At 38.6% G+C, this 12,255-nt stretch overlaps 1 protein-coding gene across 2 annotated transcripts in view; it reads left to right on the top strand.

Moving 5' to 3' along the window:
• UVRAG (UV radiation resistance associated) overlaps window positions 1-12,255 on the top strand; it is a 335,339-nt gene that overhangs the window by 86,068 nt on the left and 237,016 nt on the right. For both annotated transcript variants that reach the window (XM_030917811.1, XM_010366787.1), the window contains one exon: window positions 11,308-11,393. In XM_030917811.1, coding sequence (XP_030773671.1) covers window positions 11,308-11,393 — 86 coding nt within the window. The remainder of the gene's footprint in view (window positions 1-11,307; window positions 11,394-12,255) is intronic.

Here is a 12,255-nt window from a genome sequence, read left to right as displayed (position 1 = left end):
TCATCAGATCTCAGAGCCAGGGGTGTCTAAGGCTTGATGATGCTTAACAGAGATACGTGCACAATTTTATTTGGCTTAAACTTGGCTGACACCTAAAAGTGTTATTAATGTCCAAATGAACATATACACCTAGGAACACGGGCTATCTATTGATTCATTAGGTAGCTGTAGTCATACAAACAAATACTGTATTTTAAAAAAGTATACTCATTGCATCTGAAAATGTGCTCAAGTAGTAGGATGAGCCATTGTTCTTTTTTCCTTGCCCATCAAGATTTCTTATTTTACCTAGGTCAAGTAGAAGAAGACTATTTTCAAAGCTCACTTACGGTTTTATGCATAAATATAGAACACTGGCAAGTCCTACTGGGAATAGCTTTCCTCCCAGATATACACCTCCAGTTTAGATTTTCATGTATCTGGACATGTGTCAAATTTGCCTGGATGTGTTGGGTATACATATGCTCTCCATAGCCCAAACTGAGCTCAGTTCCCTTCCCCTTTCATAATACTTCCTCCTGCTGTGTTTCTTAGTGAAGTGAATGGTTCCACAGTCCACCTACTTTCTCAAGTCAGCACATAGAGTTGTCCTCAGTCCCTTCTTCTGTGTTTCAATCACTGCTGATGGTGGCTGCTAATTTTTTCCTGGTTCTTGACATTATAGTCAGATTTATTTTTCTAAAATGCTCATCATGTTCTTCCTCTATTCAAATCTTGTCAGCAGTGTTTACCCTCAATAATTAATGAATTACGAGGTCTTGCTATTCCTTATTTCTAAACACTCCATCCTTAACACTTGCTTAGGCTAAGATTTGTTCACGTCAGTTTTAGATTTTAGCTAAGGCCCCAATTCCATAGGAAGGTTTTTCTGTGATGTACCTCTTAAGTCCAGTGTGGACAGATCCCTTTTATATGCTTCCGTAGCACCTGGTATTACATTTTCCTCGTCACTGACCCTTATCCTATTATATTCTGATTGCCTATTTGCTTACCTCTCTTACCTGCTACACCGTAAACTGTGCGAGGGCAGGGACAGTGTGTGTTTTCACCTGTTGATTCCTAGTACTTAGCACTGTGTCTGGGATGTAATAATAATCCAGTACATTCTTGTCAAATGAGTGAATGAAGCTTCTGTAGCAGCAAATCATTAGAAATTCTGTTGGAATACGCCACTTGGTCGTTATTAGTATAGCTCAGCAGTCCCCAACCTTTTTGCACCAGGGATCGGTATTGTGGAAGACAAGTTTTTCCACGGATGGGAGTGGGGACGGTTTCAGGATGGAAACTGTTCCACCTCAGATCATCAGGCATTAGTTAGATTTTCATAAGAAATGCACAACCTAGATCTATTACATGTGTAGTTTACATTATGGTTCGAGGTCCCATGAGAATCTAATGCCCTCGCTGATCTGATAGGAGGTAGAGCTTAGGTGGTGATGCTTGTGCTGGGGGTTGGGAACCCCTGGTATAGCTTTTTACCCAGAATTGTAGTTCTCTTAGTGGTTTCTGACATTTCTGCATAGATACTTGCCAAATTATTATACTTTAAATGGAGCTCTTCATTTTTTCTCTCCAAGGTTGCTTTCTCTTCCAGTTTTCCATGTCTTTATTAACTATTTTTTCGGTTATCCTGGCCTCAAATTTTATAGTTAAGTGTTGATTTTTTTTTAATCCATTCTATTCAGTCAGCCACTAGACCCTTCTGAGTTCTCATTTGAAATGGTTCTGGTATCTGTGGCTACTTTTCCATCTCCATTGCCATAATCCAAGCTTAGATCAACATTCCCAAAGGGCTGGGTCACTGCAGTAGTTTCCTGGCGGGCCTATGGACTCTAGTCTCTTTGTATCCACTCTGTCTTACTGCTGCCTGATTAATCTTGCTAAAGGATGCTTTTGTTTTTTATTCCTTTGCTTAAAGATTGCAGGGAGTAAATTCTTATTGTCTGCTAGATGTGTCCAACTCTCTGGTCTGATTGCTTTCTCTCCATCAGCCCAAATTCAGTCAGTTGTATAGTACTTTGGGTTCTATCTCTGCTTTTATCTCTCTTCTTCCTTCTCTTCCTCCTCCCCACCTTCCTTCTCTCCCCCATCTTCCTTCCTCCTCCTCCCCACCTTCTTCCTCCTCTTTTTCCGTTTCTGTTGGTTTTTATTACCGTTGCCATTGGTGGATTTGGAACCCTCTTTATGTTTTGTATGTATGAATTTTTATAGTAGCCTCCTATCGGATAGTTGGACAGTCTTCTTTCTCCAATTTATCAGGTTTGTCAATATCAGAGTAACTTTAGAAACCTTCCATGAGTTCTTACTGCCCATAGGTTGTCTTTACATTTTAGCATGGTATTCAAGGCTTGCTGTGTTCTGGCCCTCCTTACTTAGTCAGCTGTATCTCCCACTACTTCCCTCTCCAGGGATCCAGATAATTTCCACGTCACTGAAGCTAAACGAATTGGACTACTATTTAATTTTCTCTGAATGCAGCTTGTGTTTTCCTGCTGTCGTACTTTGGCTAAAGGTGTTCAGTCTGTGTGGGACTTTCCTTCACTGCCGTTCAGCTTTTCAGTACTACTTAATCCACCCCAAATACTGCCACCCCTGCAGTCTTTGATGTTCCTGTTCTACTAGATGGAATCTTTACTGCAGCAGAACTCCTGTAGCTTTTAAAAAAGCCTTTCTTATGGCGCTCTTGCATTATTTGATTCACTTGGAACCTTCACTGGGTTGTGTACTCTTACGAGAACAGTAGTAATAATGGCCTAACACCGGTGTTCAGGAAACACCGAAAGGAATAAGTATATGTGTAATGCTATTTGCTTCCTAATCAGTTATCCTACTAAAAGGGTTATTTCTGTATACATTTTGTAGTTTTAATGAAGTTAAGGACAGTCTTGTGTTGTTGCAGCTAAAAACTCTCAAAATATGTAGTAACATGTTTTAAAACGTGACTCATCCAATGAGCTAGTAGAGCGGTAAGCAAACCGTGGTCCATCACGTATTTTTGTATAGCTTGCAACTAAGAGTGATTTTACATTTTTAAACAATTTTAAAGAAAAAATAAGAATATGTGACAGAAATGACATGTGGCCTGCAAAACCTAAAACATTTACTATGTGGCCCTTTATGGAAAATGTTTTCTGACCACTCATCTAGAAATACACCTGACTTGCCTGGAATTACTCCTGCTCATTGGGTATGTTAAATTATCTATTTCCCTGAGCAGTTTAATAGGCACTCACCCAGACTGGTTACTATTCCGTTCCTTGCGAAAGAATTGTTAGGCCTGACTTCAGAAGAATTTTGAGTGACATGTAAATCTCTTCTGGGCTCTTTGGCACTTGGCAGTATCTCACACAGATAACCAGATACAAATGAGCCATTTCTTTCCATTATAATCCTTCATCAGAAGTCTGTCGGGATCGAACATCTGGTGAAGTTAGATGTCATTCAGAGCAAGGCTTTTAGCATATTTCAAGAATGTTAATTGCTAAGTGATGGCTGAAACAGGAGGGCTTAATAATGTCCTTAAATTGCCTTAAATGTACATGGACTCAGAATTTTTAGAATTGGAAAAGGTCTTAGAGATCATCAAGTATAGCCTGGTTCTTAAGAACATGGGCTGTGGAGCCAGACTGCATGGCTCTCCTCTTTAATCCTCTTTGTGTCTCAGTTTCCACACCTTTAAAGTGGGGATAATAATAGCACCTATTTCACAGGGGTTTGTGAATATTAAATGTGTTAACATTTAACACTTTAACAGTTAGCTAACGTTGACATGTAAGATACAATACTGCCTGCCACACTGTAAATGCATGTAAACATTACTTTTTATATTGCTGTTTTTTTATTACTGTTTTTATTAGTAGTAGTTGCATCTCATTTTATAATTAAGGAAACTGAGGCCTAGGAGAGTTAAATTATTTTCCTCACTTATGCAATAGGCAGAGTAAATTAAAACCCAGGATCCCAGCTTCCAGTTGAATGTTCTTTCCCTGTTATAAAGCGTGGCTTTTAGTTGTATGTCAGTGGGTGTGGATAAATTTTTTATAGTCAGAAAAAATATTTGGCAGCTTTTTCCATAAAATAAGAAAAGCTAAGTAGAACATCATTAATCATTTCTCCTGAGAATCTTAAATCTACTTCTCAAGTCTTCTATTATTTGGATTTTGTTGCTGATTTATAAGACTGTCTTCTCTGTTCTCATTTTCCTCATCTGCCCTTAAAATGTATAGATTATTTCTTAGCATCCTTTTTTTTTAAATTGAGGTGAAGTTAATGTAACATAAATTAACTGTTTTGAAGTTTGCAATTCAGTGGCTCTGGGTACATTCACAATGTTGTGTACCACCATCTCTGTCAAGTTGCAAAACATTTTCATAATCCACAAATAAAACTTTGTACCTATGAAGTGCTCACTTTCTATTTTGCTGTCCTCTAAACCTCTGGCAAACACCAGTTTGCTTTCCATCTGTATGGATTTACCTATTTTGGGTATTTCATACAAATTGAATTATATAGTATGTGACCTTTTGTTCTGGCTTTTTTTCAGTGTAATGTTTTGGTGTTGCATCTACATGTAGGAAGGAATGGACTTCGTTCCTTTTTAGGGCTGAGTAATATTCTATTGCATGTGTACGCACACGCAGTCACACATACACACACATTTTGTTTATTCATCTGTTGATAGACATTTGTATTGTTTCTATATTTTTGACTGTTGTGAATAGTGCTGCTGTGAACATTCATGTACAACTGTTTGTTTGAGTGTCTGTTCTCAGTTCTTTTGGGTATGTACCTAGGAGTGAAATTGCTGGGTCATATTATAATTCTGTGATTACCTTTTTGAGGAACTGCTAAACTTTTTTTTTTACAGTGGCTGACCAGTACATTCTTAACAGCAGTATGTGAGGGTTCTCATTTCTCTACATCGTCACGAACACTTATCTTCTCTTTGCTATGCCATTTGTGTATCTTTATTTGGAGAATGTCTCTCGCCGTTCTTTGCCCATTTTAAAATTGAGTTGTCTTTTTGTTGTTGAATGTATGAGTTCTTTATATCATCTGGATATTAGACCTCTATCAGATATACAATTTGTAAATATTTTCTCCCATTCCATTGGGTTGTTTTCTACTTACTTGATAGTGTCCTTTGATGCACAAAAGTTTTTAATTTTAATGAAGTATGATTTACTGATTTTTTTTGTACTAATGCTTTTTATATCATATGTAAGAATAGATTGGTAAATCCAAGGTTATATAGATTTACCCCTGTGTTTTCTTCTAATAGTTGTATAGTTTTTTTTTTTTTTTTTAGCTTTATGGTGTTTTGTTATTGTTGTTTTTGGAGATAGGGTCTCACTCTGTCGCCCAGACTGGATTACAGTGGCGTAATCTCAGCTCACTTCAACGTCTGCCTCCTGAGTTCAAGTTATTCTCCTGCCTCCAACCTCCTGAGTAGCTGGGATTACAGGCACGTGCCATCACGCCCCGGCTAATTTTTCTATTTTTAGTAGAGACGGGGTTTTACCATGTTAGCTAGGCTGGTCTCGAACTCCTGACCTCAAGTGATCTGCCCACCTCAGCCTCTCAAAGTGCTGGGATTACAGGCGTGAGCCACTGTGCCTGACCCAGCTTATGGTTTTACAGTTAAGTCTTTGATTCATTTTGAGGTAATTTAAAAATATGGCATTAAGAACAGATCCAACTTCATTCTTTTACGTGTGACTATCCAGTTTTTTTTAAGCACCGTTTGATGAAAAGACTTACTTCCCCATTGAGTAGTCTATGAACCTTTGTTGAAAATCAGTTGATCATAGATACATCGATTTATTTCTGGATTCTCAGTTCTATTTTGTTGATTTATATATCTGTCCTTATGCCAGTGCTATCCTGATTTGACTATTGTTGCTTGGTATTAAGTTGAAATTGAGATGTGTGAATCTTCTAACTTTGTTCTCTTCAATATAATTTTGGCTATTGACCCCTTGCAATTCCATATGAATTTGAGAATTGGCTTTTCCATTACTGTAAACAAGGCTGCTGGAATTTTGATAGAGATGGCATTGAATATCTAGATTGCTTTGTGTATTGTTGCTATGTTGATAATGTTAAGTCTTTAAATCCATGAACATGGGATGCCATTTTATTTATTTTGGTCCAGTTTGGAATACACTTTATTTATTTTTCTTGCCTAATTGTTCTGGCTAGAACTTAGAGTACAAATGTTGAGTAGAAGTGGCGAGAGCAATCACCTTGTCTTTCTTGTTTTTGATATTGGGGGAAGACTTTGAGTCTTTCACCATTGAGTATGATGTTAGCTGTGGGTTTTTTGTAGATGCCCTTTATGAGGTCTGGGAAATTCCTTTCTATTCCCAGTTTGTTGATTTTTTTTTTTTTTTTTAATCATGGAAAAGTGCTGAATTTTGTCAAATGCATTTTCTGCATCAACTGAGATGACTATGTGTGTTGTGGTATATTACACTGATCCTTCCTTCTTTCTTTTCTTTCTCTTTTTGACAGAGTCTTGCTGTGTCACTTAGGCTGGAATGCAGTGGCGCAATCATGGCTCACTGTACTCTCAAACTCCTGGGCTCAAGTGATCCTCCCACCTCAGCCTCCTGAGTAGCTGGGACTACAGGCATGCATCACCATGCCAAGCCAATTTCTTTGTTTAAAAAAATTTTTTTGTAGAAATGGTGTCTCACTATGTTTCCCAGGCTGGTCTCTTAACTCCTGGGCTCTAGTGATCCTCCTGCCTGTGCCTCCCAAAGTGCTGGTATTACAGGGGCCCAGCCTGATTGATTTTCATGTATTGAAACTCCCTTGCATACCCTGTATGAATTTCAGCTGTTTATGGTGTGTAATCTTTAAAAAAAATTATTTGTGTTAAATTGCAAATACACAAAATTTACTATCTTAACCATTCTAAGTATACAGTTTAGTGGCATTAGGTACATTCACACTGTTGTGCAACTATTGCCACCATCCATGTATTTCATCTTGCAAAACTTTTCACCTTGCAAAACTGAAACTCTCCATTAAACAATAATTCCTCATTCTCCCCTCTCCCTGGTCCCTGCCAGTTACCCTTCAACTTTCTGTTTCTATGATTTTGACTACTCTAGGTACCTCATGAATGAATGAATATTTTCCCTTTGATTGGCTTATTTCACTTAATATAATGTCCTCAAGCTTCATCAATGTTTTCACATGTGTCAGAATTTCCTTCCTTTTTAATGGTGAGTAATATTTCATTGTGTGAATATACCATGTTTTGTTTACCCATCACCTGTCTGTGGACACTTGGGTTGCTTCCACCCCTTGGCTGTTGTAAATCATGCTGCCATGAATATGGATATACAAATGGCGCTTCCCATTCTTGCTTTCACTTTTTGGGAGTATATACCCAGAAATAGTTGCCAGGTTGTGGGTTATAATTCTTTTAATATGCCACTAGATCACTTTTACTAGTATTTTGTTGAAGATTTTTATATCTGTATTCATAAAGGATATTGGTCTATAGTTTTCTCGTGACATTTTTGTCTGGCGTTGGTATCAGGATAGTATTGGTCTCATAGAATAACTTAAGTGTTTCCTTGCTTTTATGGTTTTTGAAGACTTTGAGAAGGATTCGTGTTAAATAATTGGTATAATTCACTGGTCAAATAATCTGGTTCTGGGCTTATTTTATTTTTTATTTTTTTGAGACAGGGTCTCGCTCTGTCTTCCAGGCTGGAGTGCAATGGTGCAATCTCAGCTCACTGCAAGCTCCACCTCTTGGGTGCATGCCATTCTCCTGCCTCAGCCTCCTGAGTAGCTGGGACTACAGGCGCCCACCACCACACCCGGCTAATTTTTGTATTTTTAGTAGAGACGGGATTTCACCGTGTTAGCCAGGATGGTCTTGATCTCCTGACCTGGTGATCCGCCCGCCTCAGCCTCCCAAAGTGCTGGGGTTACAGGTGTGAACCACCGTGCCTGGCCTTTTTTTTTTTTTTGTGGGAGTTTTGTGATTACAAATTCTGTCTACCTCTTTATCTGTTATAGGTCTGTTCAGATTTCCTGTTTCTCTTGAGTCATTTTTGGTAGTTTGTATATCATTTTGTCTAGGTTATCTGATTTGCTGGAATGTGATTAATTGTTCACTGTATTCTTTTATATAAGCCTTCTTATTTCTGTAAGGTTGGTAATAACACTCCCACTTCTTTCCTGATTTTAGTGATTTGAGTCTTCTTTCCTTTCCCTTTGGTTAGTTTACCTTAAGATTTGTCAATGTGCCAGGTGCAGTGGCTCATGCCTGTAATCCCAGTACTTTGAGAGGCCAAGGTAGGAGGATAGCTTGAGTCCAGAAGTTAAAGACCAGCCTTTAGTAAGGCAACATAGTAAGACCCCCTTCTCTATAGAAGATAAAAATTAGCTGGGCGTGGTGGTATATGCCTGTAGTCCCAGCTAAGTGGGGGGCTGAGGTGGGAGGATCTCATGAACCCAGGAGTTCAAGGTCAGTCTGGGCAACATGGAGAAACGCCATCTCTACAAAAAAAAAAAAAAAAAAAAAAAAAAAAAATTAGCCGGGCATGGTGGTGCATGCCTGTAATTCTGGCTACTCTGGTGGCTGAGGCAGGAGGATGGCTTCAGCCCAGGAAGTTGAGGCTGCAGTGAACTGTGATTGTGCCACCACTCTCCAGCCTGGATAACAGAATCAGACCTTGTTTCCAAAAAAAAAAAAAAAAAAAAAGATTTGTCAGTGTTGATCTTTTTAAAAAATAAGCTTCACTAGTTTGAATTAATACCAACTTAGTTTTAATACTGTAAAAAGCTTTGCTTCTCTATTCCCCTGCCTTTGTGTCATTGTTTTCACAGATTGCGTCTTTATAAAGGTGTGCCCATCAAGATAGATTTATGATTGTTTCATGTATTTGCCTAGTTGATTGTTTTTTAAATGGTAGATCAACTAGACATTCTTAGGCTACATCCAGTTAATGATATGTCTTTTTAAATCTTTATAATATATTGCTGGTTCAATTTGCTGATATTTCGCTAAAGATTTTGTGTTTCTGTTCATGAGGGATATTGGTGTATAATTTCCTTTGTGTGTGTGTGTGTTGTCTCTGTCTAGTTTTGGCATCAGGAATGCTAGTTTTGTAAGTTGGAAATTGTTCCCTTCTCCACTTTCTGAAGGAGTTTGTGTAAAGTGGATTTTTTCTTTCTTTCTCTTTCCCTCCCTCCCTCCCTCCCTCCTTTCTCTCTCTCTCTCTCTCTCTCTCTCTCTCTCTCTGTCTCTCTCTCTCTCTCTCTTCTTTCTTTCTTTCTTAAATGTCTGATGAAATTCATCAGTGAGACCGTTTGGACATGGATTTTTGTGTGTGTGGGAAGATTTTCAATTGCTTATTCACTAAAACAGTAGATATGGGGCTATTTAGATGTTTTATAGTATGTCTGGGCAGTTTGTGTTTCTTTTCAAGGAACTTGTCTAATTAATCTAAGTTCTCATAGTTAAAAGCATAAAGTTGTTAATAATATTCTTCCAGTATCCTTTTAATGTCTGTAATGACATAACTTTTAATGCTTCCACTAGCATTATAGCAAATATGTATATGGTGCTTATTACATACCTTTCATTTTACGGATATTAACTTTTAATTCCCATAGTTTGTGAGGCAGTTACTATTATCATCTCCATATTACAGATGAAGAAACCAAGGTTAAACTAAGAGCACTCTGGTGCCTTGCTTAAGATTATAGAGCTGTTGTATTGAAGGCTTGAATTGGATTCCTGGTGGGTCCATAGTCTTTTTTTCTATATTACTGTGTACTCTCCCACCGTTCCCCGACCTTTTTTTTTTTTTTTTTTAATTAAAAAAATGACTATTTATTCCTTTTTATCTTCCTTTTTTTTTTTTTGACAGGGTCTTCCTCTGTCACCCAGGCTGGAGTGCAGTGGTGTGACCAGCCAATTGGTTCACCTTGCCTGCTGCCTGTACAGAGCCGATTTATCAAGACAGGTGAATTGCAATAGGGAAAGAGTAATTTATGTAGAGCCAGCTGTGCAGGAGACCGGTGTTTTATCATTACTCAAATCAGTCTCCTCCTCTGCCTTTCTTAAATGACAGAGATACCTATTCTGTTCTTCTTATGGAATTGTCCTTTGTTCTTTTTAGAAAGTATCCTTGCTCCTTTGTACCCCAGAGTGGAAATACTTGTTTCTGGTGTTCCTAATTAGAACTTGGAATGCCCTTTTCCCCATAAAAAACGTTACATATGATGATGGCTAGGCATAGTTGAAATATTATTGTTAATTCTCTTTTTGAGTCACATAATATGTTAAAACGACTTCTGGAGCTTCCTTGGGAGGTTCACCACAATTTGTAATGTGAAACATTGTTTCCGTGGGAAACTATGAGAAGAAATGTATTTTATTTTTTTGACCTAACACCAAATTTATCACTTTTTTAAAACAAGAGATTTTCCCCAAAAGTGAAGAAATAAGAGATAAATCCAGTGTTCATGCATTCCCAAACTGCAGCTGTGATTCCAGGATACCTCCTTCTCTCAAACCGAGCTGGCTTCATGGGAATCCAGTGGTGGTACATGGGTTGAGGGTTCCTTTGTGCTGCATTTTTTACTGCCTCTCTCCTGAGTTGTGGGGATAGATTCTGCAGGCTCTTGTGCTGGCCCAAAGGTGCCCAGCCTTGACTCCTCTTCCATGTCTGTGATCCCAGGTGGGCAGGTCTCCTGGGTCCCTGTGTTCTCAGCAGCTTTCTCAGGCGCCTCTCCCTGCTGCTGTTGCCCCAGGTGATGTTCAGTCATCAGCCATCATCTGGAGCTCTCTCGTCGTGGGTGTGATCCTTGTCATCTTCTGTCGCTGTGGAGACATTACCAAAGTGGGTCAAGGATCCGTGTTCATCTCTCTCTAGGGATGACTGGTCAGCATAAGGGTGGCAGCGTTGGGTGACATCTCCAAATCTGCTCTGCCCCTTCGGGGTCTGGGGGCTGTTGTCTTGCTCCGTGGCTGGGGCAGCAACTGCTGGGTCAGCACTGTGATGGGAGGGAAGGCCGCAGAACTCAGGGCTGGGCTGGGTGCGCTCCTTCTCCGCTCTTGTCAGATCCCCCCACCAAAACTTATTTTACATTCCCTCGCCCTGAAAGATTAGACTTGTGTTACATGGCAGATATACTTTACTTTTTGGAATCTCTAAAATTTTAGATTTACTCAGTTGTTAATATGTCATATTTTTAAAAAGACAGACATGATTAATTTGTGCCTATATTTTATTTTGTTTGGTTTTGATTAATTTGTTGATTAATGTCTTTCAGGGTTATTCAAATGCTCAGAAGACTGTTCTTCTGCAGGTGGATCAGAACTGTGTTCGCAATTCTTACGATGTCTTCTCTTTGCTACGGTAAGAAACTTCTTAGATTGCCCTGAATTCTAAAGAATCTTTCTCATTTTGAGTTTGTGACATTTCAATGTGAGAAAATGAACAGGAGCTTTAGAGGCTATTATTCAAGTTTACCTTTTTTTAGTGCAAGTGTCATAAATTTTGTAGCTACAGTGATTTAAGTTTATCTAGTTTACAAAGTCTTTGGAAAGCCATTTCCTTTCTCTGGACAGTGGGAGAGAATATTTGGAAGCCAGTGATCTTAAAACAGACATGAGCTATTTCCTGGTCTTCTGTACCCTACAGAACAACAATCAAAGTTGCAGATGTTAGATTTATCAAAGTCCTAACAACTGCGGCATCCCTCGGAAAGCCCTTCAGCAGCCCCAGACATGGCTTTGAGTTTTGACCTGTTCTTTGTTTGTCTTAAAAGAATTGTGTTTGGCAAGTGAAAAAAGCTTTGCATGTACCTAATGCTCAGAGGCTTAAAGGCCTCAGCTCTATATTTTCATAATGTCTGGGCTTAATTTTGAAAGATTTTAAAATTTAGCTTTAATTTTAAATGTGATAGATCATCAAGGATATTTTTCCAGGGAGCAAGCCACCAAAATAAATGCAATTCCAAATAAAGTTAACAGTGACACTCAACCTGTGTTCACCCTACTCAGACAGATTGTTCATTGAAATTTGATTTTGACAGGATTTTTAATGTTTACACGACACGTAATACATTTCAGAACGTTAGACATCCTCTATATATGTACTTGAGGAAGAATCCAGAAGGATGCTCGGAGAAATGGTTATTTTAGAAACATTACAAAATTGGCCTTTCCTTTGTGAAACTTGAATCTTATTACACATGCTGATATAGAGTTTGGTCACA

This window comes from Rhinopithecus roxellana, chromosome 15 (assembly GCF_007565055.1).
Source record: "Rhinopithecus roxellana isolate Shanxi Qingling chromosome 15, ASM756505v1, whole genome shotgun sequence".
Taxonomy (NCBI): Eukaryota; Metazoa; Chordata; class Mammalia; order Primates; family Cercopithecidae; genus Rhinopithecus; species Rhinopithecus roxellana.
This window is presented reverse-complemented; position numbering and strand designations above follow the sequence as displayed.